This window comes from Takifugu rubripes, chromosome 8 (genome assembly GCF_901000725.2).
Source record: "Takifugu rubripes chromosome 8, fTakRub1.2, whole genome shotgun sequence".
Taxonomy (NCBI): Eukaryota; Metazoa; Chordata; class Actinopteri; order Tetraodontiformes; family Tetraodontidae; genus Takifugu; species Takifugu rubripes.
In genome coordinates, this window is record NC_042292.1 from 18633780 (window position 1) to 18661405 (window position 27626).

The following is a 27626-nucleotide window of genomic DNA, read 5'->3' on the forward strand; positions in this document are numbered from 1 at the left end:
CCAATCCTGTCGTCAGCGGAAGTGAGAGAAAACCTAAAAGTGTCACTTAAAAAGGACGCCAAGAGTTGGGAAATAATTGGACAGGAAATGGCGGCTGTGCCCCCCCCAGTGTCGCCAGCAACCGCTAACGGGGTTTAATCTGCTCCCGACAGAGGCGCCCTCCACCCTGACGCCTCCCAAACTTCCTTCACCTCTTCCTCCTCCTCACAAATGTCGCTCTCGCCGCAGGAAATTGGCTCGGAAAAGGGAAATCAACAGGTAAATCTGTTAAAGCGCTTACGCGCCGCTAATCCCTCCTTCCAGAAAGGATTAAACATAATCTGACTTTAAGAAAATATCTCTAGGCAGAGAGCCAACGTCACTCCGACCTCTCCCAGTCTTCCCTGGGAAAAAGAGGGAATTTTAGGACACTTGAAATACAACCAGGTCACCTGACGGGCGCTCTGTCCCGTCTGACACGGGTCAGCAAAGACAGGTGTGACTGGGAGGCTCCCAGTAGGACCATGATCTCCGTCCCATCCTGTCCCGATGAGGCTCCACGTCACCGGCCTGACCCTGACCCCCCAGCGATGTGTTGCCAATGGCAACGTTAGCGTTCCACTCCCTTCCCTCACTGGCCTGCGCTCGCTCATGTTTAATCACCATTAAAAGCAGGAAACTGGAGAAATTTAATTAGCACGTTTACAGCTTTAATCAAAGGACGGAAATATCCACAAAGTTCTCCGCCCAGCAGCAGAGTTCCGAGTCCTGCGGACTTTCGAAGCGTCGCCATTTAGGGGGGAGGGAGGTATCCTGGGGGTTGCTCCTCCCCCCCGGACCGCGGGGACAGGTGTGCTAACGCGCGGCGGCGCAGGCACGGCCGAGGCCTCCCAGGTTTTAGGCAACCCAGTATCAATCAACGAGGCCTATTTATAGAGGCCCGGGGCGGCGGCGCTAAAGTAGGTTAGCAGCTAGCGGAGGACAGGAGGACGCCGAGGTCGGGAGCAGGAGAGACGGAGAAGGACGAGTTAAATGAATGACTCCTGCAGAGACAAATCCTGGAATTAAGGACGACAGGAGGAGGAGGAGTCTTTGTCCCCTCAACATACACAGCTAGTGATGCTACATCATGTTAGCTTTGACGGCCGCCTTTTCTAACCTCATTTGAAGCGTCGACCTTTTCCGTCCTCGGATTTGCACGTGTCCGTCCCAGAAACAAAAGATCCTCTGGAAAAAAAAAAACGCCGCACGTGGCCCCGGATGCATTTTTAATGAGGTTTCGGAGGAGCCGCTGCACAAAAGGAGCCGGCTTGGTTACAGCGCCGCCCGCTCAGCTGTCGTGCGTCTAAACGGCCGGCGTCTCCGTTACCGCCGTCCCCAGGACGCGACTGGACGTGTCCACGTCTGTCAACGAGCCAGTTGGAGGCGTTTTACAAACGGCGCGGTTGGCCGGGGTCAGCCTTTCATCCGCTAATCCCACCATTAGCAGCTAATCCCCGTTTATCAACAGGCGCTCGGGTCGGCACAAAGGGAACGTCGGGATCGCCGTCGGTTGACCTCATGGAAAGTGTCTCTCAGAGGACACGAGGGCTGACCCTTTGAACCGTGGACGGACCTGAGAGGCTAAAGCGACCTGCAGGAACCTGCCGAGAGCTTCAGCCATAAACGTCCGCGGAATATCAAGACTAAAAAGCCCAGCGCACCCCCCCCCCCCGGCTCTCTGCTGCCTCTCGTTTCCCTCCAATCCATCACCGTCTTTTCCCGTTTCCTCCTCACACCTTCCGAGACCTTCGCCCTTGAGCAGGCGGGAAAAACCACCAAAATAGAAAGTCGGCAGCTTTTCTGAGAACCAACAAGCAGCTTGTCTCAGGGGACCGGGTCCATTCAACCACTCAACGCCCCCCCCACCTATCGGCTGTTACTTCTCTCCAAGAGAATTACTTCTCCCGAGGGGCCGCCTTCCTGCCCGACCGGAGCCCCTGAATCAGAGAGGTCCAGACCCAGTTCAAGAGGGGCTGCTCCACTATGCTAGGACAGAAAGCCCGGCTGGATCGGCCCCTCTAGGACTGGGTCCAACACCCCTCGATGTTCTTAATATCAAATTGGACCAGCATGAAACCTGCCAGAGCCAAGTGGGCCACCTTAACCCAGAACCACAGGCAGAACTGGGATCTCTGGAGATGATGGAGGCTCCCCAGCAGCTTTAAAGCTCCTCAAGCTGAAGCATCACCGTTTTATTTCTCAGGTTTGAGAGGCGTTTGGGCGGCGGCGCTCCCTGAGGTCCGACACCACGGGGAGCGCCGCCGTCCTGCAACTCTGGGCAATTAAATCGGGATCAGCTTCAAAGAGCGACAGGAGTGTTTCCAGCAGAACCTGAAAAGCTGATAAAAAATGAGGCGTTGAGTTTCCTCGAGAGGCCTCGGAACTCCAGGAAATCGATTTTCAGGCTATTTCTGCTCCGTCTGAGGGGCACGACCCGATATCGTGAGATAAGAGTGTCGGGGCTGGGAAATTAGAGAATGCTCCGTGAACTGGGAAAACTGGAACCTGAGGGGGGACTGCAACGCAGGAGGGGTGTTCAGGGGCCACTGCTGAGTTTCACACGAGGATGGATCCAACAGGTTTAATGTCACAGCAAACACACAGAACCGGTTCTGAAAGCTATTTTCAAAAGGGCATATTTGCCTCTTCTGACCAGATTTTCCAGGATCTTGCTGTACTAAAACAGCAACACGCGCTTCTCCTTTTAATACTCATTGACACCAGTAGTCTGCTGCCCTCTACCGGACGTTAGGCAGAGGTACAACCGCAGGTCCGCCTACCGTCCGGTAGGGGGCAGCAGACTACGGGACGGGAGGCACAACAGGAAGTCTTATGGTGCTGATCCATCAGAAAGGCTCAATATTTGCCTTAAATTTGACCCCCGAAGGGTTCTAAACATCTGGGCGTCTGCGGTCCTGGAGGAGCATTGACGTTTCTGCTCGGCCTCCGTCCCGCTTTAGCGAGCGTGCGCTCCTTTCCCAACATCCGGAGGGTGAAAGTGCCACCCGGCAGGTTGAGAGCAGAGAAACCTGCACGGGAGGTTATTCTGGGAAATGAGGGGGCGATTGCAGACACGCCACCCGAGGAATATGTTCAAATTCACAATGAGAAGGTGAGGAACAGAAATCCAATTCAGAAAAGGCCCGACAGGGAGCACCTGGGCCCCGCCGCCGCCGCCATCTCGCCACGGTTCAACAGTGACAGAATCTAATTCCAAACCCAGCAGAAGCACAGATGGAATAAAGCCAGAAGACTCCCCCAGCGAGACGGGACCCCTGATTCATCGCAACAGCAGCTATTTTTGGGGGCCCTGCTCAACCCTCCATGGAATAAACTAAAGTCTTGACTGCAGATGGTATTTACCCCCTGGGGGTAAGATCGAGCCCCCTGGGGGTAAATACTCATGACTGTTTAATGGCTCCCATAATGATCCCCAAACAGACCGATGACCCACATTAAGGATGGGACGTCGGATCGGATCGGAGCAGCAACCCACGTTCTCCTGCTCGATCTTTGAGCCAACATTCTTATAAATCTTGTTTTATGAGCTCCGCTAATCAATAGTCATCCTGCGTGGAATGTGAACGCCAGGAACAGTGAACTAAGCGTCCCGCGGGGTCAAAGGGCAGCTGATCGACACCACAGAGGTACCGAGCTGATTCAAAACATCGGAGCTTCTGTTCGGAAAAGTTCTGATTCAAGGTTTTTATTCAACTCCTTTCCTTTACGCTGGGTCGGGTCGAGCTTCAGTTCCACACCAGAGTTGATGCGGGTTTAAACGCTAGCGGGCTAACAGCATTAGCTACATTAGCTATTAACATCCGATACTACGGGCAGTTAGCGCCGTCTCTGCCGTACTACCGCTACAGGCAGGAATTTGAATTTGGGACACGTCCAGATACACTCGCCCCTCGTTTGTTAGCGAACATCAGCACGTTGCCTCTACAAACTAGCATTAGCATGACTAGAGAAAGAAGCTAGACCCCACTGCCTGTTGCAGAATCTACCGTTCCCCAAAAAACAACCTCTCTTGACTCTCACTGTTCCTGAACTCTGGACAAACCCCGATCAGACGGTTCCCGACACCGACGGTCTAGCTAGACCCCATCACAGGCACCGGCGTCCTGCAGTGGCGAACCAGTAGCGTTTCTACCTTTGGCGGTCGGGGCGGCCCAGGCGATGACGCGCCTCACCAGGCAGCAGTTGAGCAGGACCTTTGTGGAAAACATGTGATCTCTGCGGAAATTCTGCAGGTTCTCCCTCCACTGGGTTCTCTTGGGCGGTGGACTCATGGTGGGAGCTACAAACACAGCGTCTGTTAGCAGGGAACCGCCACAGCAGCCGGCGGAGAGGTTGTGACACACACTTGGCTGCTCCACCTCAACCCGCGTCGCGCCAGTAGATTTGTGAATGACAACATCCCGACCGTGCCCAGACGATTATCCCGAGACAATCGTTAAAATTTAAAGACGCTACTGAATAAAACATTAGCTAATGATACCCAACTGCATTCATCACAACTACGTCGCGGAGGTCCTGGATCAGCAGCCCAAGTTCGAGGGAGATCAAACATCACGCCGTCACCGCGGCGCCCGACACATTTGTGTCCTACAATGCGGATCAGGTCAAATCCCGACTGCACGGACAGCGTCCGGGAACGTCGTCTTACCTCGGGGACGCAGCCGGAGATGAACGCCGCCTCTGCAGCCGCAGTCTGCAAATGATCCTCAGGTTTCAACGCCAGCACTTTTTCTTTCCCGGGCTGATCGACAGAGTGTGAAAGGGGGTGGGAGGAGGAGCAGGAGGAGGAGGCGGAGCAGGGACGACCCCTATGTGGGCGGAGCCGACGGAGCTGGGAACGCTGGATCAACCCCAACCGCCGTGACCGCGGCGAAGGGACGACTGGCCGTTAAAAATCAGTCATATCTGATATCAGGGCTGTGGCGAGACCCGGTAGCGAAGCGACGCCGTCGCTAGCTCGGTCGCATCTCGCACCTTAATGTGCGGAGGAACGTTTCCGTCGGCTCCGCTCGGAGCCGCCGTGTATTAATGCTGCGACTGTCAGGAATTTACATAATATGACGCTAATGTTCTGTGGCAGTTGGGGCCCGAATGGATCCGCTAACGGTTTAATAGCTGGTTACCTGCAACAGGGAAGCTAATTGCTTCCCCAGAGAGGACCGGAGAATATCCCGTACCCGAGGGTACGAGGGCGGGGACGTGGGCCTGGGGGTAGAGCCGTCGTTCCCCACCAGGCCGCCAACCGCAGCGCTGGAACCAGCCACCGGATTGGCTGAGGCGGTACAGGAGGATGCAGAGGCTACAAGCACACCAAGATCTTTGTCCCAGATATTGTGAATAATTCAGATCCTGGTCGCTGATATTCAGCAGCAGCTGCGTCTCTTACTGTACTGGTACTTGTAGGGGGACAATCATGCTAGGCTATTTGCTAATGCTGGCTCCGATCCAGTGGTCAGATTCCAGGATTATGGAGGCCAACCAAACATCGGAACCTGTGAGCAATCTCCCGGAGGAGCCAAGCGAGGTAGCTAGAGGACGGTCCGGACAACCTGACCGACCACGTTAGCCCCACGTCTGGGATTAATGAAGGAAAACTGCTGCCACCCCACCCAAGAAAACCGTCTGGCCTTTGTGCGACAGCGTTTCTTCACAACCTCCGTTGCTAAAAATAGCATCAGTAGCATCCGACCAAACGTCCGATGCAGCGCCGACATTTGACCTCCCATCAGCCGTAACACGATCCACAGATGAGCTGCAGGAGCAGCGACGTTCCGCAGCGCAGCTCCGCCCACGTTTAAAGACCCCCGACGGCAGCGCTCCGTCTCCGTTAGGCTTCGCACAAAGGTCGTTAGAGTCAAACCCTCAGATCCCGGAAGATCGTTAACGGCTCCGGCTCACGTCCATCAGAGGTCCCGGAGCATCTTTGAGACGGGAGGATTCGGAAGCTCTGGTTGTTGCCTCGGCGTTCCAGAACTCAGGACGCTGCATTGTGACGCCATCCGGCCTCGAGGCTCCGGCGCCGCCGCAGCGTTCCAGGGTCACCCGGTACCACGGGAGCCTCATTAGGCCGATCCCACAAGTCAGGAACGGAACGCCTCAGGAAACGTTTCCCTGCCCCGAGAATCCATAAAACTCAGCTCTTCAAATGTCCACGAGGAAGCGCCCGATGACGATACGTCACCCAGCGCCTCGCAAGGGTTAATCAGAAGGTCACGAGGAGCCGCCGCACGTTCGCCGACGCCGTTAGCGTGTTTTAATTAACCGCACCGGCAGCAGTTCAGCACTTTTTTAACGGGGGTACTGGAGGAACTGACCCATTTCCGAGACGTTTCTGACACCAATGCCCCCCCCGGAGGCGCCGCGCTGCCCTCTGCCGGTGCCCCCGTCCCACTTTCGGGTCCGTGCCATGAATTATTCAGCCTCGGCGGCTGTAATCTGGAGATAACGGCGGCTCTTTATCGGTCAGCGTGTTCGGAGACCTCGCGTCCGTGACCAGACAAGCTCCTGCGGGGATCTGGGGGCACCTTCTGGGGGAGGATGTGAGCCGGCAGGTGTGTGCGTGGTCCCGGGGCCACGGCCGCGTTACTCTCCAGCCTCTCTTCCCCCGCTTCACCACTGGGTGGCAGCAGAGCTCAGAAGTCCCAGCAGATGCTGCAGATGGAGCTTTGGACTCAAACCTCTGCAGGTTCCCTTCTGGCTTTGTTCCGCTTTATTTTTAGCTCCGACAAACATCGCCACGCTTCCATCGCATCCGAGTCGCTGGTGCTTATGCTCGTGGAGTCTGTTGCCAGAGCCGACTGCGACCTTCTGGACGTGGACTTGCTGGGACACACAGCGGGCTTTTCATAATCGCTGGGACAGGAAGAACCGGAGGACACTCTGGTGGATCGGCGGTCCTCCTCATATGGCTCACATGATGTCATTTTCATCCCTGACACCATTTCCTGGAGTTCCACCCCACAACACACACGGCCGCTGGGCTCCACGGAGCCGAGTACGGCGGCAGACACGGTGAAGAATAAACCAGCATAGTTCCGAGGATGGGAGGGAAATGTGGGAACGCCACCTGTCATTGCTTAAAGGACTAGAGAATCATCTAAATGACAATTAGCGTCATTAGCTGCTCCCTCTAACGCAGTTTGAAAGGCTGCTGGTAATTTGACACGCTAACGTGCTAAACGTTAGCAGGGAAATGAAGCAGACGCTAAAGTGTTGCTGGATGGGCGGCGGAGACGGCGAGGAGCTCTGGGCAGACTCTGGTCTGGACTGGGTCCCGAGACAGATGGTCCGCCCGAGCAGGCTCGCCCCGCCCTTCCTCCCAAAAGGGAACAAACATGACAAACTGGAAATGTCAGAGGGCTCCTCTGGGAGACCAGCGCCAAGTTGGGCCAAATAATCCCGGATTTGACCAGAACGGCGGGAGAGCGAGCGCACAGGTGGCCGCCTGGAATAATCTAACGGGAACAGAAGCCAGATTCTGGAGCTCAACCTGAAAATGGGACGTGTTCTCGACCCCACTGAGTTTGGGGGTGGGGGGGGGGCACCAGAAGAGCATCAGCAGCCTTGAGTTTATTAGCTTTTTTTCTTTGTTTAAATCATAAAAACTAGCTAAACTGATGCCGACAGGAGGAAAAACTTCCGCTGATCTTTTTATGGATGCTTCCTTCATGTCCTGCTCTTTGTCTTTTAAATATTAGATGAAGAACCAACGTTTGCGTCTCTTTTTTTTTGGTCATCCTGTCAAAACCTCCCTCTGAACAGCCACAACGCGCCTGACAGATCTGGAGCGGCTACAGCTTAGCGCCCGCTAACAGACGCGAAAACCGAGCGCGGCGCTTGTTCCGTGCCCGTGTTCCACCTGACAACTTCAAACGCACGTTAAAAATCTGACGTCGGGAGCCGATTTAAACGACAGATATAAAAAGAACAAGGCCCCAAAAGAAGAAGACGGTTTATTTTCAGTCCAAGATTACGCAACAACGCGACCTGGCGAGATTTATTAAATCCGAAACAAATCTGAGGATTAGCGTTTCTGTGGGTTTCCAGCATTTCGGATGATGAACAACCTTTAAGCACGTTGCCCGAACGATAACACTCCATCCAGACCAAAGGAGGAGCCAACAACCTCAAAGTTGCCACAGCAACTTTTTAGTCGCTGCTTTGTTGCGTCAATTTCCCTCAAGTTTGAGCAGAAGATAATACGAGCTAGCCGCGCCCTATGGAAGGAAGGGAGCTCTCGGGGGGACGGGGTCGTTGGCTCGAGCATTTTTGGGGGACAGTCGTGCCATTTTCAGATTCCCCCAGGGTCCCTGGGGTGGGGGGGGGGATTCGACGGGGCAAGAAGAGCAACAAAGGTACTGAGGTTCTCCTCACGTGGCCTCCAGATTGTCTGTTTATCTGGACCAGATCCACGAAGGTGGAACCAAAATCACCCAAGCTGCTCTGAAAAGGTCACCGGATGGGTTTTTTTTACATTCGGGAAACGTTGGGAGCAATGTGGAATTTTATTTTAGGATCTGGACCGAAGTAAGGGAAATCTCCCGCGACTGCTCGGGTCTGGCTAAAACACCCGACACCGACCGCTAACAAACGCCAACCTGAGCAACATCGGATGTAACACGGACAATCACAGTTCTTAATGTGTCCTTGTGGGTTGGGTTGGGGGGGGGGGGGTCTGGAGAGGGTCTGTGGCCCTAAATCCACTTTTTTATGATTGCCCAACAACAGGCTGAACATTCCAAAGCTGTTGAGCATCTAAACCTGCCTCCAGAGTTCAGAGACTCGGTGTTTTTAGTCAAAAATAACCTGATTCCAACCAAACCGCATTTTCTCAGAAGGCAAAAGTGCTGAAGCGACTCGTGCACGGAAGTAAAGTGCTGCTAAAAACACAGGAGTCGTTTAATGCTGCCTTGAAAATCAGAGATTTCCAGAGATGTTGGAGGGAACTGAACACACCCGGGGGCGGGAATGTGCCGCCACGAGGACGCCAACTGGCGACCCTCGCAAAGTTGCCGGCTCGACGGCAACGTCGCCCAAAGTGACGCCGAATGAACGAAGTTGCAGCAGCAACCGAGGCAACATTAAACTGTTTTTACCCTCCATCGACACCAACACCGCTCCGCAGTCAGCGGACCCCCGTGGTGAGGAGCACCGAGCACCGGTCCTACCAGCAGCCGAACCCGCCGCGTCCACCCGGCCGGAGACCGTCTCCAGGGGTTTGGTGTCCATGTCTGCCTGCGTGCTGGTGCCGGTTCTGGGTCCCGGTCCTCTCTGCTTCGGTTCTGGGCTGCTCTCTCCGTCGGAGGCTGCGGGACCAGTTGCTGCTCATTTAAACGGCGGGAGGGGGCGCGGGCACGCGGTAGCGAACGTGAACGCGCACAGGCGGGATTCGCTCTACAATGTTCACAATTAGGCGATTTTTATTGGGCGACGCACAAAACGACGACAACCGGCGGGTTTTGAGCTCACTTGAATCACAATGTCGTGAATTTAGACCAAGTTTTAACGTCAAAGTGACTTTTGACGCTTTTCGTCACCGCAGTTTTTTCACGAGTTGTTCAAGTGTCGTGTTTTGGACATTTATAGGGCTTGGCAGTCGTATCATTTTGTTTTTTTGTTGAAAATAAAACAGTTTTTATTGATCATATTGTCAGACCCGTCGTGTTTTGTGCTGCCCTAAAGCATTTATATCAATGTTGACGCAAAAGTACGTGTTCGTGCTTAAATTGTGCTTTTCTGGCCGCTACGGGAGCCCGGAGAGAACAAAAATGATTTATCTGACCACGACATCCCCCAACATTTCAAGTCTCTCTGTATTACAGCACTAACTCTGAACATTAAAATATAAATATATTTGGTAAACAGCAAAACTGGTCGCGAATATCTGTAACCTGTAATAACAACTATTATTGTCCGTTCTGGGCACCTGTAGAAAATGGAAGGCTCATGGAGGGGGACCCGCCTCAGTAATACAGAAACCTTTCACCACTAAAATTCACAGGTACAGTATGTTCTGATATTAAGTATATTTCACAGGGGAACCTGATCGGAACCGGCGTGTCCCTGGAGAGAAATGGCAGTAATTGCAGCGTGAACCGCACTCTGCATTATTTATCAGTCTTATTACACGTTGTCACATCCAACACGGCCGACTAATGTGTCTCCCTCAAAGTGAAATATGCTCCTCATTAATAGGATATTAATGGGAAGAAACCCTCGGCTTCCTGGGAGGCTCCGTGATGGATGAGGCAGCCGGACCTCCTTCACTCCTGACGTCAAGTTTTAGAGCTTTAAGAAAAAGTCTGATTTTTTTCCCCCATTCATTCAAAAAAAGGGCAGAATTTTATTTTGATATCGAGTCACGACGACATCCAAAATTATTAAAAATGAAATCGGCACTAGTTTCAAAGTTTCCGGAAATAAGCTGGCACAAAAGAACCAAAGTCCGAACCTAAAACAGGATTTTTTTCCCTCCGGAGCAGCTGAGTCCTGCCCCCGCCCCCATGATCCTCTTCTTCTTCTTCTTCTCTGTCCACCAGTCACCTGTCAATCACCGCTGAGCTCAATAGGCGCTCGTCAGATCCAGCGGCGGATGGCGAGGAACCCGCGGCCCGCTGCAATTAAAGCATGGAGAGACGACCCAGAGGTCACCCAAAGGTCGGCCGCAAATCCAATTACCGGCCTGTCAAACGCCGTCAGCGGGAGGAATTCTGGGAAAGCGAAGCGGGGCGACTCACCTCTGCGCCGGCCGCAGAGCCCCCGGGAAGAGGAAACACTCCGAATGAGGTAAACTTTTCTTTTATTACCGTCGGACAAACCGAAATAGAAGCCAAAAAGGACGGCGGCGCCGCTCGGTGCTGCTGGGAGAACCGGGAGTAAAAAAGTGTGCGGGCTCAAAGTTAGAAAAATAGACATTTACAGGAACCTGTATTTACACTGGCCGCGGCGCCGTGACCACGAAAATCACATTAAAGAAAGAATTTTCACAGTTTGAAAGCGACGCGGGAGCGGCGCCGCACTGCGATGAATATTTATCGTGATACCGGGACTGAAGTCACGGACGCCTTTGGCCTCCGCTCGCCAGAAACATTACAATCGTTCGCCGGCGCGAGTGTATCCTGACCCATCAAGAGGAGGAGGCCACGCCCCCTGCGGGGTGGAAACGGTCGCTACACGGTAGTTTCGTGTTTCCAGAGTCCCGTCTTTACGACGGCGGCGTTTTCCGTGCTAATTAACGGCAGCAACTGTCCGTTTTCTTTGGTCGCGGCGCCGTTCTGGGTGACCAGGTTCACGCCGTACGTCTTTGTTTCATTTTCCAGCTCCGAGCCGCTCGGCTGCTTCGCCGAGTCTTTGCCCGAGCTGTTGGCCGAAGCCACGCCCCGCTCGGTATCTATGGTTACCAGAGAGCCGTTCCCCACCGAGCTGCCGCCCCCTCCTTTGTGCCGCGGACGCCGCGGCAGGCTGGCGCTGTCGCTGCTGTCCTGCTGAAGCTGGCTTTGATGCCGCTCTCTGTACGCCATGTAGGCGGCGCGGCGGCTGTTCCTCGCCGCCATGTCATAATAGTGATGTCGCCTGTGGGGGGCGCTCTGCACGCTCCCGTCCACGCTGGTGGGCACGTCGTAGGCGTATTCTCGGAGCACGGTGAGCCGACTCGCCCTGTGAGCCCTCGCCCTGTTCTTGTGGTGCCTGCCGGCGGCGGCGGCGGCGGCGGCAGCGGGATTGTTTGATTGACTGACTGGGCGGAACTGCACCTCCACGGGCGCCACGTGCATTTTAATTTCATTGTCTAGCGAGTGCTCCGTCAGGCTGTTGTCCAGGACGGCGGCGCCGTTGCCCGCCGCGGCGCCCGCCGTGGCTTTGCACTGAGCTGCCTCCGCGTGGATGTTGGTCAGTTTGCTCCCGTGGGCGGAGTTGCGTGCGCTCGCCGCGCTCTTGTTCACGCAGGACGAGTCGGCGCTGCTGTGGCCGCATTTCGTCGACTCGCCGTCCGCCTTGTCACCCGTGGCGGCGGCCGCGGCCCCTCCCGCCTGGGGGAGGAGGACGTCCTCCTGGGCGGAGTACGCTCGTCTCCCGGAGCAACACGCCCGTGACCACAAGCGCTTGACATCCTGTCTGTTGATGCAGTGATGCGCCACCATGAACGCCGCCAGCGCCAGAGCCGCCACCCCAAACAGGCAGGTGAACACCAGGTCGAAAGGGTGTTCCTGTGACACGGCCATGGCGGCGAACACCCAGAGGGCGGCGTAGAGCCCCAAGGCCCCCGCCGCCCCCATCAGCTGAGCGGGAAAGGTGTGCTCGTTCTCCAACGCCGACAGCGGCACGGCGTGATGAGCCGACGACGCCTCCGGGGGCTGGAGCGGCAGGGTGAGGGGGTGACGGTTGCCGGGGCCGTCCCCGCCCACGTCGGCGTGGGGCGGCGACAGCGGGTGTTGCTCTTCCGTGGACTCCTTGAGCTCGTAACGACGTTCCGGGTGGCGCCGCAACTGCAGCAGGATACTGAGGAAGTACATGCAGTCGATAAAGATGATGAATCCCACCGGGACGTAAAAGGCGCCGATGCTGGGCTCCCACGCCATCCAGCAACTGTCGGGAGACGGGACAGACGGACGGAGGACAGGTAGCGTCAACGCTCAGTCAGAGATGGGAATTCTGATGTCAAACCTGCTCAACAACATTAGCAACGACCGAAAGAAAAGGAAAACGTGTCCGGAATCTTCTGCGGTGGTCCGACTGCAAGTTATTTTCCCCCCACTTACATCGGAAGCTGTCAAATTAAAAAATGTTTCTGGGTAATTTTTCCCACCAACTGTCTCATTACGTTTCCAAACACAGGCTGTTTTCTTCTCGCTCACGGAACATAATTAAACTCCAAAGACTGGAGACACACGCACGAGTCCAGATTTCTCAATTAGTCGGCCATGATGCGCAAAACAGCTGCCACTGTAGAGGGGGGAGTCGGGGGAGTTAGGGAAGTTAGGGGAGTCGGGGGAGGGGAGCCTTGGATGCACATGGCATTATTAAGCCTCTTTAATCAGGACTCCAGGGAATAAACTTTCCCTTCTCTTGGATAAAGATGCAATTTTTAGTAAAGAAATGCAGTGAAATGGCCCTGTGTGTGTGTGTGTGTGTGTGTGTGTGTGTGTTGGGGGGGGGGGGGGGACTCACTATGGCGCGTTGGGCCGGCTGCCGTAGTTTTTAATGTTCGCTGCTGCAGTGATGCCACACACGATGATGGGTATCCCTCCGCCAATTAAGTAGAACCTGGAGAGAGACAGTGAGTTGAGGCGCGCTGGACTCAGTAGTGACACCTTCTGGTAGTTTGCTGCGACTTCACGGCGCTGGGGGGCGCGAACCTCAACATGGGCCGCGGCGGGGGCGGGGGCTCGTCCAGCTCCTCGTAGCGCTTGGCCTTGCGCGTCACCTGCTTGTAGATGTTGCGCGCGGTGACGCCCACCCACAGGGCGGTGGCCAGGGTGGAGTAATGCAGCAAGATGCCCACCTGGAAGAGGCCGCACGGCTTGTGTCAACGTTTGCTTTAAAGTTTAGCCCGAAGTAACCCCGCGAGAGCCGCGCGCGCTCACCGCCTGGCAGACGCCGGCCAGCCGCGTCTGGTTGATGCCTCCGGCGAAGACGCCGAAGGTGAGGCAGATGTGGAAGCAGAGGTTGAGCAACATGTGCCAGAATTTGCGGCTCACTCGGACGGCCCTGGAATCAGACACAGCGACGATGGTAGCGGCTGTTGGCTGGAGGTCACGGTTAATCTGGGACCGGAGTACCTGTGGTGGTACACGTAGGTGACCATGACGGTGACCAGGCAGAGCAGCAGGACCACAGCGGTGGCGTAGATGACCGGGTGCAGCGGCAGGATGCTCGGGGAGAAGAACTCCATGCTGCTGAGGTCCTGCAGGGTTAGGGTTAGGGTTAGGACACGCCGCAGCGCCGAAGCCACGCCCAGAGACCCTCCCACCTACCATCAGCAGGCCGTAGTTGCCCAGAGAGCTGCAGGAAATGGTGGTGAAGTTGTCGTAGTGACCCAGGATGCGGCAGCCGTCACTCTGCCAGCCTCCCTGTCCGCCCACCAGGCTGAAGTTCCAGGTCGCCGACACGGCGTCGGATCCGTGGGCCAAGCGGCGCAGCGTGATGTTGACCGGGGTCCTCAGGACGTGCATCGGCATCCCCTCTGAGGGAAATCACAGCAGCTTTCACGCGTGTCCTGAAGCAGCGCGGAGGCGGAAATGAAGAGTCGGCCTCACCGAGCTTCGCCATGATGACGGGCGTGGCCACGCTGCGTCTCTTCCCTCCGTCGGCCAGCTGCGACGAATTGCCGGTGGAGGGGAAGAACTTGCCGTTGCGGAAGCCCAGCAGGTGAAGCTTGAAGACCACGTCCTCCGGCTGCCCGGGGACGGCCGGCTGGGTGAGGAGAGCCTGCGGGAGCTGCAGGGAGGCCTCCACGATGGTGCTCTACAGCAACGGAAAAACAAACGCCGTCAAACCCCGGAAATCGGCGCGGACGACCTCGGGACGCGCGGCAGCAGCCGACCTTGTGCAGGAGGCTGGAGAAGGACCCGGTCATGTTGCATTTGAAGGTGAGCTGGCGGTCCTGCCCGGCGGAACGCTCAGGGATGGGCCTCTGGAACAACATGCAGGTCATCCCGTTCCAGTCGCCGGCCCGGACAGCGTGGGCCTCCAGAGCTATGTTGGGGGACGTCTGGAAGGAAAGCTTGTGTCAAAGTTTGCCTCAGAGAAACTGATTGAGCAGCAGAACTGGATGCTGGACCAACCAAGGAGAAGGCCGGCGCTGTGGCCAGGCGATAGACGGCGATCTTCTGGAGGCAGGCGATGATCCGTGAGCAGGCTAACGCTTCGCGCTGGGCCATCCACAGCACCCTCTCATCCGCCATCATCAGGTTACTGGCCATGCTCAGCATCACCTCCCCGAGCTGGCGTCCAAACAAGGCGGAGGAAAATCAGCTCGGGCCGCAAAACGTTTCTCCGTCTCAACTCGTTACTCACGTCTTTGAACTCCTCCACGAATTTCCCGATTTTTTCGATCATCTCGGCCACAAAGATGATGTCCACCTTGTCGGAGAAATTGGCGGCGTCGATGGTGCAGACCAGCAGGCGGCGAGCCTTGGCCACCACGTTGCTCTCGTTCAGAGGCATCTGCAGCATCGGCATTCGGATTAACCCTCATAAGACTCCGAACATGAGCGTGTTTGCAGTTCAGGCGGTCGTTCACGCACCTGGTTGATGACATACAGGAACCTGGTCACGTCTTTTGGAACTGGCAGCGGGAATAGTCGTCCTCCGCCCACACGCCTTTGCTGTCGCAGTAACGCCATGCCCGCTGCTCCTCGCCCGAGCTGCTGGAGTACAGGCCGCCGCTGGATGGAAGCCGGTTGCAAGGGAGGTAGGCCCTGATCCCGGCAAGTGTCCGAGGCCACCTGGAGGCAACACATCACTTATGCTTGATGCTAAAAGGGTGATAAATAATTGGCTTAATCCCACTTATCCCGAACCTTTGTGGGTTGGAAAAATGGGGAGAGAATTCTGGAACTGACATGTGAAGATACCACTGCTCAATTCCTCCAAAATGTGTGTGTTAAGAGTCGGGAGCTCCAATTATGGCTGTACCGTCAATGTTTCCCCACGAGGGGGAGCCAAAGAGCTTAAAATAAGGACCGCAGGGCGTGCGCACGCACCTGAACTCCCCCCTGTTGTTGCTCACGCGTTCAGGGGCGCAATACTTGGCCGACGTCTCCAGCACCACGATGTGGACCGTCCTGGTGGTGTTGCCTCTGCTGGTCCTGACCAGGCACTCCCAATTCCCAGTGAATCCAGGCTGAATGTTGGAGATGGTCAGAGCACTGATGGGAAACCAGAGGAATGTGAATCCCATCATGAGATGAGCGTACAGTCAGAAGAAGAACACGGTCGCCTGGGCCAGACCTGGCAATGAGAGAGCAGTTCTGCACCATGCGCTTCTCGATGAAGATGCCCTGGGCGGCGTCTGCTTTGACCATGCGACCGTTTTGGAACCAGAGCACCTGCATGTCCTCGGCCACAAAGGAAGCCTGGCACTGGAAGGGCAGGCTGTCCCCCTGGAAGACCACCTGCCGCTGGGACGGAGTCAGCTGGAAGGACGGCAGCTCCAGGGGAGCATCTGAGGTGGGAGGAGAGCGAGAGTTCACACAGACGTCCCACATTCTTCCAGGTCTGCCTTAAACTACGAGCGTGTGGAATTCTGGGAAGACGTGACACTCCTGTGTCTGTGTGCGGTTGGGATGTGGGGGAGGGGGGGTCACGGCCGCTGTGACACGTCAGCTTAAACATACAAAATGGAAGCCAAGCTGATAAGACGTGAGCGACGACAAACAAGCGGCAGCGTCCTGAGCGACCTGCCCCTTATCTGCTGCTGTTGCCCAACCAGAGGTTGCAACAACACAGAGCGTTGCCTCCACCGGGGCAGTTAAAGGGGCCGCGCCCAGGCCGTACCGCAGGTGAAGAGCTCCGGTCTGGAGGTGAAGAGCTGGCCCTGAAGAGACTGGGGGTAGGAGCACTTGGTGCTCTTCACCGCGACGCTCCTCTCTTTGATCCAGCGCAGCAGCCACAGGAGGTTGCAGTCGCACAGCAGGAACGCCGTCTGGAATTCCCTGGAGAGAAACGCAGCGTTAAAAGACCCGGTTCGCCTCGTCACTCCTTCCTCGAGTCCTGGGATTGAGCGGGAGCTAACGGGGGCTACTGGACGGTTCGCCAGCCGCCGCTTGACTCACAGGGACTTCAGAGACACCAGGCTGTCAAAGGTCCCCGGAGCTATCGTGGAGAAAACGTTCCCCGAAAGGTTCCTGCAGAAAGAGGAGAGGAGTGATGCGACCCACGTCTTGAGCGCTCCGCTTCGTTTGAAAGAAGCCCTCATACTCACAGCCGCATCAAACTGGCGAGCCCTTTGAAGACGTCGACGTTCAGACAGCCGATGCTGTTGTTGGACAAATCTCTGTCGGAAACCGGAAAGACGGGATCAACGATGACAGACGGCAGACGAGAAAATCCAAACAAATCAAGTCGGGGCTGGTCAAGAACAGCCCCCTCATGTATGTGTTCTCCCTCCACACGCTGGCGAGCATTCGCCCCAGGAAACTTGATGGGGCCACCAACGACCCCCCATCCCTGATGCAGCATGTACCCCCCGGGCTGTCAGACGTACGAGATCGGGCCCACGCCCCATTTCAAAGCGGCATCGCTTCAAAGCATCAATACCGCCGCCGAGGAAAATAGTCCCCCGGAGAGCGGCGGGATCCTGTGATCAGACGCGATTAGCAGTTACGTGTGCTCACTTACGCCGTCACTGAGGAAGCTGCTGGCGGCTCGATGAGCCAGAACATGAAAACCATTATCATTCCCACGGCAACGACAACAACATGTAACCAGTGTCAAAGCCTCTGCGGCTGCAGGACGGCTTTTTATCACCGGAGAATTCTCTGGAGAGCGTCCTCGACCACAAGCACGCGGCGCGTGAACAGCACAGAGCGGCGGTCAGAAATAGCCGGAGGCGGCGGCCGTTCAGCTGCTCACACGTGTTTTCAGATCAAGTGTTTTTAAGTTTAGAACTTTTCCCTCCGTCGGATTTCTTTACCTTCACGTTTATACGATTCACCCTTACGGAGCCAAAACATCCTCAACATTCCCAAAACATCCTCAACATTCCCACAGCGGCACCAAATTCCACCCTCCCTCGGTGAACTTGACCCCGTTTGCTTCGAACATGGCAGTCGGCGCTTCGCGCGTCGCCTCGGCGCCGATGTGCCAGATGGAGGGAACCCGGCGCCCCAGCGGAGACGGAGCCCGAGACCAGAGAAAGCGGCGGATTCCTGCTGATGCTGCTTGTTCATTCAGCTCAGGCTGCGTAAAGACGGGGGAAAAAAGCGGGGCGGAGCGGCGGCGGCTGCCAGAACCTGGTGTTTACATTCCCAGGGTCTGGAACTATCTCGCTGCCTCTGCTTCTCGTCTCTTCTTCCCCCCTTTCACAGCCCACTGACTGACAACTACCCTTTGAAATCGGCCCAAACGAGCGGTGGGAGCCAATTAAACTCTGTTGCCTTCGGGCACAGAACCGTCTGCATTGACGGGTCTTTTTAAGTGTGTGTGTGTGTGTGTGCGTGTGTGTGTGTGTGTGGGGGGGGGGGGGGGGGTTGATAAGAGGTCGTACAGGCGTGCAGGTGTAAATATGCAGCAGGATGGTTGCGAAGCTCCGAGCCAAGAAACTGCCGCTCCCCAGCAGCCAGCCTCCGGTTTGTGTTGGCAGCCGTCCGGAGCCGTCGGATCGTTCCGATTCACGCTGCGTTCCCGCTCTCCCCCGCGCAAACACCGCTGCCCCCCCGGCCTCCCACGCTCCGCTCGCCGCAGATCCCAGATGGAATCTTGCTGCGCATCAGAAGCAGCAGCAGCGCCGCCCGGGCCTGGGACGGCGTGCGCTGTTTGCAGAGCTGCGCCGTTGTTCCCTTTGAATGTGCGGGAGCGCGCCGGGCTCGGTGCCGTCCGGGCCCGTCTCGCTCTCTGGCCGAGCGCCAAACTAAACAAGGTGGCAGGAATACTTGTCCGTGCTCCCTGACTGGCGCTGGATGTCGCCGAGGCCTGTCGGAACACGCGGCTTCCTTAAACACAGGCTTTAACCACATTCTGGAGGAGGACTGACTCCGCCCACTATTCCCACACCGGACAGGCTTTGAGTGGGTCCCCCGGAGATGCCAAACCGCTGGAACTGACAGGTTTTTAGGGTGGACTCAGGAGGGAGGAAGAGCTGGTCCGTTACTCACAGTCGTTTGAGTGCCGCTAAGCCGAGGAACGCTCCGGGTTCCACGGAGCTGATCAGGTTACTGCGCAGGTCCCTGAGGAGAAAGGAAAAGGTTCAGTCCACCAACAAAAACAGCACTGAACACAGCCAATACTGGTCGCACCCCCCCCCACCCCCCGTGACCTGATGAAGAGCCACAACACAGACGCCCTCCCAGGATCCTCCTGGGGCTTCAAAGACCTGCAGAGGCCGGATCCCTGCGGGGGGTCACCTGTGCCGTCGCTGCTCATTACGGGCCCGGGATCTGGAGGCTTTTCGGTCGCCACCTGAACCCACACGGGGGATCCGCACAAAGAGCCTCTGGGGAACTGCCCCTGTGATGTGGAGGGCCTGTCATGGGGGGGGGGGGGGTCCTATGGCCTGTTGGAGCTTTTGATGTGAGCTCGCCTGTTGAGTGTTGAGAGAGGAACGAGAGGGAAGCTTCCAGGGGGGCCGGGTCACTGGTTGGTGTGTTGTCCCGGTCCACACAAACACCACACACAGCTGGCAACCTTCACGGACCCGTCGGACAAAGTATCGGGTTCTCGGATCTGCCGCCGCCATCGCTGGACTGGGCCCAAACCAGTGGCCGTGATTTTCCCAACCAGCTGCCACCATCCTCATTAATCTAACGGAATGCCTCGATTCTCCCGTCGCCGGTTCATAACTCCAACGGCAGGAACAGCACGTCAGTGGAAACTTCCGGAGCGTTTCCACTGCAGGAGTTCCTGGCAAGTACAGAACCTTCCCAGGAACCGTTCCTCCCGCGTGTTCCTCTCGATGGTCGCGTCTGCGCTGCAGGGTCGGACCCCTCGGCAATTATCCTGCAACTGCTTCGAGCCAACCAAAACTAATGATCAAGCCAACGGCATCGAGGAAGGAGGTGAAGCTGGGATGGTGGAATATTCTGAGAGAAGAGGATGTTCTTCCAGAGTTTGGCCAACCTGACTCCCGTTGTTCCCATCTAGCGCCGCAAACTAGCCGTGGCCACATCCGTGTTCCTCAATATCAAACAGCACTTGTTGAGTTGGGACACAGGCAGCGTCTGCCAGGCTAACGCTAACGCTAACGCTCCTCCTCTGCTGGCGTTCCCGCCACGTCCTGCTCCGGCTTCAGCCAACAGTAAACCTGAAGCCCCACCCAGATCGGAGTCTCTCCCCTGGAGCAAAGACTCGATGAGGCGCCGTAAAAGTTGGTAAATGGCCGTTGGGGGGGGGGGGGGGTTCCTGCAGCGGAGACGCGCACCAACGACCCCGGAGAACGACCCCGGAGCCCCTGTGGGGGAAACGCACCTACTAAGACCAGGCCCCTTATTAGGTGGCTGGAGAATGATCATGGAAGCTTGTCTGTAGCTTCTGTCCGTGCTGATTCGCCTTCCTGGGTGAAGAACACACTAGAGCCTTTTATCCTCTCTGGTTTCACAATAAACATTCCTCCACAGCAGCGGATTTAGCCGGGAACATGTGACGGTGGCCTGGCTTCTCATGGATTTCTATAGAGCCATAATGGTGGATTCTGTGTGGCCCTTTTCCAACCAGGGACACTCTTGGCCTCCAACAAAACCACAAAGGTCTCCAGAGCAACTTTGCGATTTGGCGTCGAGTGACGGACGGGAATAATCGATCCCCCCCCCCCCCCCCGACGCTCGCAGCCAGCTGCTGCCTCGGTCGCCGCCGCCGCACAATGTCCGGACAGGACAGAGGAGCGGGAATAAAGAAGCCATGAAAGGAAGAGTGGGAGGCAAGATGGAGGGGGGGGGGGGGGGGGGGGGGGAGTGAGATCGGGGAGGGGAGGTTAGGAACCTTTCAGGGAGAGAGACGCCTCTGGTCTCAGCTTGGCCTCATTACAATGACAAAAGAAGGAAGCTATCGAGCGACGTCACTTGAGCGCGAGGGTGGGGACGAGCGGCTGGATCCAGCAGGCTCTTCCAAACAACCAAAACAAAACACGCCGCAGCTTCCTGCTGAAGCATCCGACCCGGAGCGGAGCCCACGGGGAGGCAAACAGCTCCACTCCGACCAGCAAAACTGCGGCATGACGACTCAGCACGCTGCAGAAACTGATAAAAACAAGGAGTCAGCAGAGGAAACCCGACACTTCCCCAGCTTTTTCCACTCAGGCATGAATGAGCCGCTTTATGAGAAATGTGCAGGCAGCAGAGGAGCATCAATCATCTCCCTGAGCTGATAGCAGATGAATTCACGGGGCTAGTGTGGCCTTCTACACTTTCCATATAGCTGCGTCTCTAAAGAAAATAAATAAACCCACATCGGGAAGCCTGACAGAATTCCCCATCAATGCAGTCATGTGTTATTGCAACCTTGGGCAACAAGCTGGATATTTTATCTGCACAGAGCCATTCTGTGGTGATAAATCAGCCCACAGCCAGGCGGTGCAGGCCAGGAGCCATTTTTCCTTAAATCTCTCTGGGAAGGAGACACGGGTGATGACATTCCAATCCCCCCGAGTCAGACTCACGCGGCACGAATGGCATCTGGGGCCGCACCAGCAACCCTCCCCGCTTCCTTGATGCAGTCCAACGCAGCTCCGACTCTGGATGGAGTGCGAACCGCCGCAGCCACGGCTATTTTTAGCCTTTTCTGATACCATTTAAAGTCTTCCAGAACAAACTCAAGTGCTCGCTCGCTCCCAGTGACCCGCATGTTCCACTGGCTCCGGGCCACTTAGACTTTTAAGAAGCTCCAAACACACAAGCGCACCTTTCACCCGCGGCCTGACGGATGCTAGCTGCTCGCTCAGCGCTGGAGTTCCGCACAGACCCAAACGCGGCCCGCTTCCCGGACACGTGCAGGCGGAAAAGGACGACGCCGAGAAGCAATTAAATATCCCCTTCCTGGCTCACAACCTGGAATATGACGATAATACTCACAGTTTTTCCAAAGCAGATAATCCAAAGAAGGATCCATTTCTCAGCTCCTGGATTTTGTTGTTGTTCAGAATTCTGTGGAGAGAAAACGTGCGTCAGCAGAGATCAGCAGCAAGGACGTGACATTTGGACTCCCCCTGGGTTCTTTTGCACACATGTCGCAACACAAGAATGAGAGATAATCCCAAAAAGCACAACAGCTCCGACAGCAAACAGGAGCTGGTCCTGAAAAGAGACAACGGGCCTCGAAATATCCATGAGGAATGCACGCTAACCTAATTGTGTCCCTATCCAAAAGGATCCAGTGTGTTCAGCAGAGACGGAACAGTGGCAGACCGCTGCTTGTTGACTGATAACGTTATTACGCCTGCGGGTCCCGGAGCGGCTCGGAGCAACACGGCGTTCCCAGCAGCACCACGGTGTTCCCAGCAGCAACAAGACCTCTTTGGTGTTCCTATATGTCAATATAAATCTCACCAGCACCCCAACAACCCCTGACACTCTGAATTTCACATGCTAGCTCTTGATTGCTTCCTCCCAGGCTCGCAAACCAGCCTTCACGCCCTGATTTATGCCTGCGGAGCGACGCGTGTCTGGCTGCCAAATAAAGTTCAGCTCTGCGTTCCCAAATCCTGGTCTGGAAGGGCCCCAGCAGAGCGAGCTCCCAGAGGGAAAGCCCAAACAGGGAGCTGTGGTTACGGCGTGTGTGCACGGCCACTGAGGAAGGGTTGTGGAGGGCGACACGCACCCACACCCTCAGGGACAGACTGGAGTCATTATGGGGTGTCGAGGGCTTGTTTTATGTGGAGGGTGGACAGTAAATATTGACTGGAGATGTGCTGCTGGGCTCCGTCCCTCTCAGACGCTGCACACTAACTGGTTTTGTGCATAAAAGGCCCGTGAGTGATGCTAAAGTTGAAGGCAGAAGCTATTTCCATGGCAGGAGAACCCCGTTTGGACCACACACAACATGCACGGCTGTGTTGCTGTACGTTGCGCGACCACATGTGCTGCGCAACACAACACAATTAACGATGTACATTTTTTCCATTGCGAGAAACCACTGGGATTTTAGTTCTTTCCCTTTTCTTCCTCAGCTCGCTTTTCCGCGGGAACTCGGTGTCATGTTTTCCATGGCCAGTCCGAAAACGCCGCTCCACACTTCCCTTCTTCCCTATTGCAGACTGGCAGAGGAGGAAAACGCACTTTGAAAGTGTCACCGTGACAATAAAAAGTCCCTTCTCCCATTCCGTGATAAGTTTTACTCTTCTGACGTGGTCCAGCTCATTTTAATACCCTTTAAGTTTAAGAGAAAAAAATGAAAGTGAAAAATGAGCAGAAACAAACTGACTCGCTTGTTAGCTTTGCTGCACTGTTAGCTTTTGCTCATGCACTGTGACCGGGAGATCGGATCGACATGTTGAGCACCCCTGTTTTAGAGGAACTCTCCTTCAGGATGAGCCTCAGATCGCTTTGTTAGCCACTGTTGCTAATGTTAGCGTCTTTATGCTACACCCTCTCAACAATGCTGAGGAGCAGCAACCCTCACGCCTCTGCTCTGTCTGGACTTTACAGCCCCGCCATCGTCAGCAGTGACCCCGGGGCGTGTGTCCACAGTCCCCCACAGTCCCCCACCGTCTCCCGCGTCCCTGTAGGCCGGGGCCAGAACGACGGAGGAGGGGAGTCTGCCTTATCTGGACGTGCTGATAAGATGTTCTAAGATGTGAAGCACAAACTTTGCTGCGGGGCGCCTGGTGCAGTCTGACACCACCCACTCCTCACACCGACGCTATAAAGCTCAACCCACGGGAGGATGAAAGCGGGTCGTGCCTGTGGAGTAAACACCACCCCGCCGACGCTGCTCCCGACGTGGAGAGCCGCAGCCTCGAGGCCGCGATCGCCGTACGTGATTCCGTCACGCTTTAATCAGAGGAAACGAGAAGGAGAGAGCGCCGAGGCTGGAAGCAGGGTTCAAATAGATCGAAAAGGCCCCCCAAGGAAAACGTTCCTGACGGGAAAATGGGGTTCAGCTCAGGTGGGAAACGGAAAGATTCTAACCGAGGTAACGCCTGCGGTGCTCCAGCAGGTTAGTAGAAAGAGGGGGGGCATCTTCTGAGCACCTGCACAAGTGTTTTAGAGGAGAAAGTTCATGGAAACGGAACATTTTCCCCTCCCTTTGGGTTCCGACAGGCTATCGCCATGACAACACGCACGGCTCTCAGAGCTCAAAGGGTCTCTCCGCCGCCCGTCTGCGTGCGAGGAAATCCCTGACATTAATCTTGCTCTTTGCCACAAACAGAGAGAGGAAGAACACAGGTGTGCGCGTTTGTAATGTGCAACCAGGTGCACCTCTGAAAGGACGGCGATCGAGCCGAGAGGGAAACCGGAGCCGCCGGGAGCGCACAATGCTAAAGCTGTTTGTTTGTACAGGCATGCAGGCTAAAGCGGGTTTCCAGAAACGGAGCTACGGGGAGCGGAGCAGGTCGGCCGTAAACGCACCCGTGTCATTTCCTCTCGGGTCGCTCTGGCGTGGCAGTTGGGCTGCACAATAGCGCCAAATGCATTCTTAGCATCGAGGTATTATCGCACCAAAAGTAATCAGCCCGGCGAGACCGAAGCTCGCCTTCCGTGTCGGCGCCCATGCGCGGACAAGCGTACGAGGACGTAAGGCCGACCATGTGAGCGTCTGGGCCGCATTTCCTGGCACGGATTCCAAAGGGTTCACGACAGGCCAAAATAAAAGCATGAGCAAAGAGGCGTGCTTGGTATCTTTCTTTAATGTTCACTTAAAAGCCACAAAATGTATTCATCAAAAGCCAAATGCCCCGAAGGGAGAGAGGATGGAATTAGAGTGGAATGGTTCATACTTCCGTCGCTGGCAGAGGGTTTAATTAAAACACTCTGATCTCAAATTTAACTGCTTTTTTTTCCCCAAGTAGAAGTGAAATTATTCCTTAAAAGGTTAAAGAATTAAGTTTCAACCCTGGTCTGTTTGTTGTTTGTGGCATCGAAAGTAAGCAACTGACAGAGAAAATCTCATCTCACCAGCGCTAACGAAAGCTAGGATCTGTTTGGGTCGTCAACGTGTAAACTAGAAAGTGGGCGGGGAAAGCGATAGCATAAATACGACAGCTGCGATTGGTCCGTTTGAATTTCACGTCCTGTGACCCAGGGGCCAATTTAAGGTTAATTGAGTCTCTCCGAGGCGGCAACAAACACCAGACGAGCACACACCCAGCTTTAGCGTTAGCTTACAGTTGTGGAAAAGGCCATTTCTGTGCCATCCCATCAACAAACTGCAACATATCAGGCACCGCCAGAGGAATCTCAAGAACCGGAACAGTTATTTGCAAATCGCCACAAAACTACGTGAAAGTTCAGCCAATCACCCTGCTACAATCGGGACTCGTCTCTGGCAGATAGCCAACAGCTATGCTAACTAGCAGCGGTCCAGACAGATCAAACCCCCGACTGAAACCGCCCGGTCCCACACGTCAACGAGAACTAAAATATCACGGCAAAAAGAGATATGATGGGATGTGGGAACGGCCTCAGCTCGACAACAGACTCGTCACTTTCAAGTTTGGGAAAGGAATCCCGCAGCAGCTGACGGCAGCTGCGCCCGAGCCGCCGTCACCCGACCGCAGGACGCCGCTTTGGGAGCTGTAAAACAGGACCGCCGCCGCCGCCGCTCGGAAACCAGCTGACGGCTTCCTGCTACGGAAAATGGAACGGGAATTGTGGAACGATCCGCTGTGACTGGAGCTCGAGGAGGGTAAATGACAGGTTTAGACAGGCTGACCCCCCCCCCGCCTGGAAACCAGTCGAATCTGAAGAAACATGTTTACGACCTCATAAAGAAGTCTGTAAAGAAACTCCACCTGTGCTTACGTTAGCTTACGAGGGTGGCCGCGGCGTTCGGCAACGCCTTCGGTGTAACCGCTTACGCTAGTGGAAATGGTAAAAAGGAAAACGTTGCTCGAGTTAAAGGAAGACATTAACACCCCCGTGATTAGGGACCAGTCTGAGCCAGAGACGGATCGACTGGAACCATCCCCGGAACCCCAGTTTGGGGCTCGACAGCAACACGGTGGCAGCTCCTTGGGTGGGTTTGGCCGGAATCTGATGGAAAATGGATCGAATTCAACGCGCTCAGCGATACGCCGCTCATGTTCTCCAACATCCGTCGTCATGGGAATACTTTAATGGCTGTAGGGGCGATACCATTCCGCCCACACACAATGACGTCATCCGATGGTGATTCTGGGATGTATCCCGTTATCTGTCAGACCAAATCTAAAGAGACCGGTTGGGTTCTTTAGTAAGAAGACCCACAAACCTTCCGCAAAAAGATTTTAGCACTAAAACACTACATTTAAGAGACATGACCTCATGTGTTTGGTATCAAATCAACGCGCCTTCGCGAAATATCGCGATATTTGACATCTTTTCTTCTCTTTACGCGAGAAACTATCGCACATCTACTTGTTTTCAAATCGTAACTTGTGATATTGAGGAGCTGCGGCCATTTTTCGACGGACGTCGAGCTTCAATGCTGGTGTCTGTGCTCTGATTAACAAGTGTTGGCGTGTCAATGGCAGAATTGGAGGGTCGCCCTGGGGGGGGGGGGTGAATAAATGATGGTGCGCGGACTCACAGTGTGACGGTCCTGTTGGGGAACGAGTCCGCCGGCAGCACCTGATGGAGCTCCATGTTGCTGCACACCACCTTCCTGTCGCCGCTTTTCGAGCGCTCCTCGGAGGACTTGCAGTCGGCCCAGCCGTCGGTGCTGCCGCCCAGCAGCACGACCACCGACCACCACAGGACGAGCGGCCCCATTTCCGCAGCCCCGCCGCCGACAATGTCTGGGTGCTGGACCACAGCTGGTACCGAGCCTACAAGAAACGGGTCTGAACTAGATACCCGGTTACAGACAGAACCTTCGCCGGGATCTTGTTGGGCTCAGTCGAACCTTCTTCCTCCATTTCTCGAAGGCGTCCCCGGGTTCCTTCTTTGTTAGAATTGGCTCGGCGCGGTGGTCATTTCCTCCCGGATCCGTGCGCGCTGCCCGCTCGCTAAATAACTTTTAATAAGCTTTTCCTTTGTTGGCTCCCGCTCGGGGCTGCGTTTCTCTCGGTTCTCTCCGGCTCGCGAAGCTTTGAAACCGAACTTTCACTCGGTGGAATCAAACTTTTCCAGGCGAAGGAGAAGCGAGACCGAGGGAAAAGGTCCGACCGAAGGCGCCACCTTCCCCGCGATGGTCGCGTTTCAAAGCCAACAAAGGATCCCACAAGGGTCCGCGTCCTTTCTCCTCTTCACGGGCCCTCTGAAAAGTTCTCGAGTCCAGCCGAGGAGTCGCTCCTCTCCCGGTCCTGTCCCGGGATCCGCAGGCGTCAAGCCGGCCGCTATTCACACCGCATCCGGTCTGCTTTTCAAAATAAAATCACCAACTGGAGACTGAACGTGATGATTGTTTTATGAGGTAGAGACGTTGCTACAGTCAGTGTCAACACACAAAACGCAGTTTTACCTTTTACACATCGTGGCGAGGCACCAAAGCACGAAGCACCGTGGCTACCAGCTGGAGGCTGGCTGCAGAAAAACATGCAAACCCTCCAAAATAAAACCACAGGGGTCTGAACGATGAGACCTTGAAGGAAATTAAGTTAGGTTGTGCCACTGCTGTTGGTTTGCAACTCGAAAAACACAATGAATCAGCAATTTAAAGCAAATCTACATTAATATTTTCGGCACACACGAGTGTTCTTAATACATCTTTTGGCCGAAGCACATTTAGCCCCAAAACATCTCCTTCCCCTCCGGCAACAATCCATTTTCCTTGTTGTGATCAGGTGAAATGAGGCACTT

At 55.5% G+C, this 27626-nt stretch overlaps 2 protein-coding genes across 3 annotated transcripts in view; both read right to left on the reverse strand.

The window, feature by feature from the left end:
* Positions 1-9410, reverse strand: part of kcnip4a (potassium voltage-gated channel interacting protein 4a) — a 51994-nt gene extending 42584 nt beyond the window's left edge. Inside the window, exon 1 of one of the 2 annotated variants that reach the window (XM_029840414.1) lies at positions 9138-9410. In XM_029840414.1, the coding sequence (XP_029696274.1) occupies positions 9138-9270 (133 nt within the window). In that variant the 5' untranslated portion in view covers positions 9271-9410. The remainder of the gene's footprint in view (positions 1-9137) is intronic. The other variant, XM_029840413.1, reaches the window with a different exon arrangement.
* Positions 9411-10347: 937 nt separating this feature from the next.
* On the reverse strand, positions 10348-27165 carry adgra3 (adhesion G protein-coupled receptor A3). The gene is given in 20 exon segments (XM_029840142.1): positions 10348-12624; positions 13207-13302; positions 13395-13540; positions 13623-13746; positions 13818-13942; positions 14013-14221; positions 14295-14502; positions 14582-14749; positions 14823-14981; positions 15055-15204; positions 15285-15322; positions 15325-15485; positions 15744-15908; positions 15991-16204; positions 16537-16694; positions 16815-16886; positions 16964-17035; positions 18855-18926; positions 21762-21833; positions 26416-27165. Coding segments are annotated over 20 exon segments (4005 nt in total). The 5' UTR covers positions 26598-27165; the 3' UTR covers positions 10348-11210.
* Between the last annotated feature and the right edge of the window lie 461 nt (positions 27166-27626).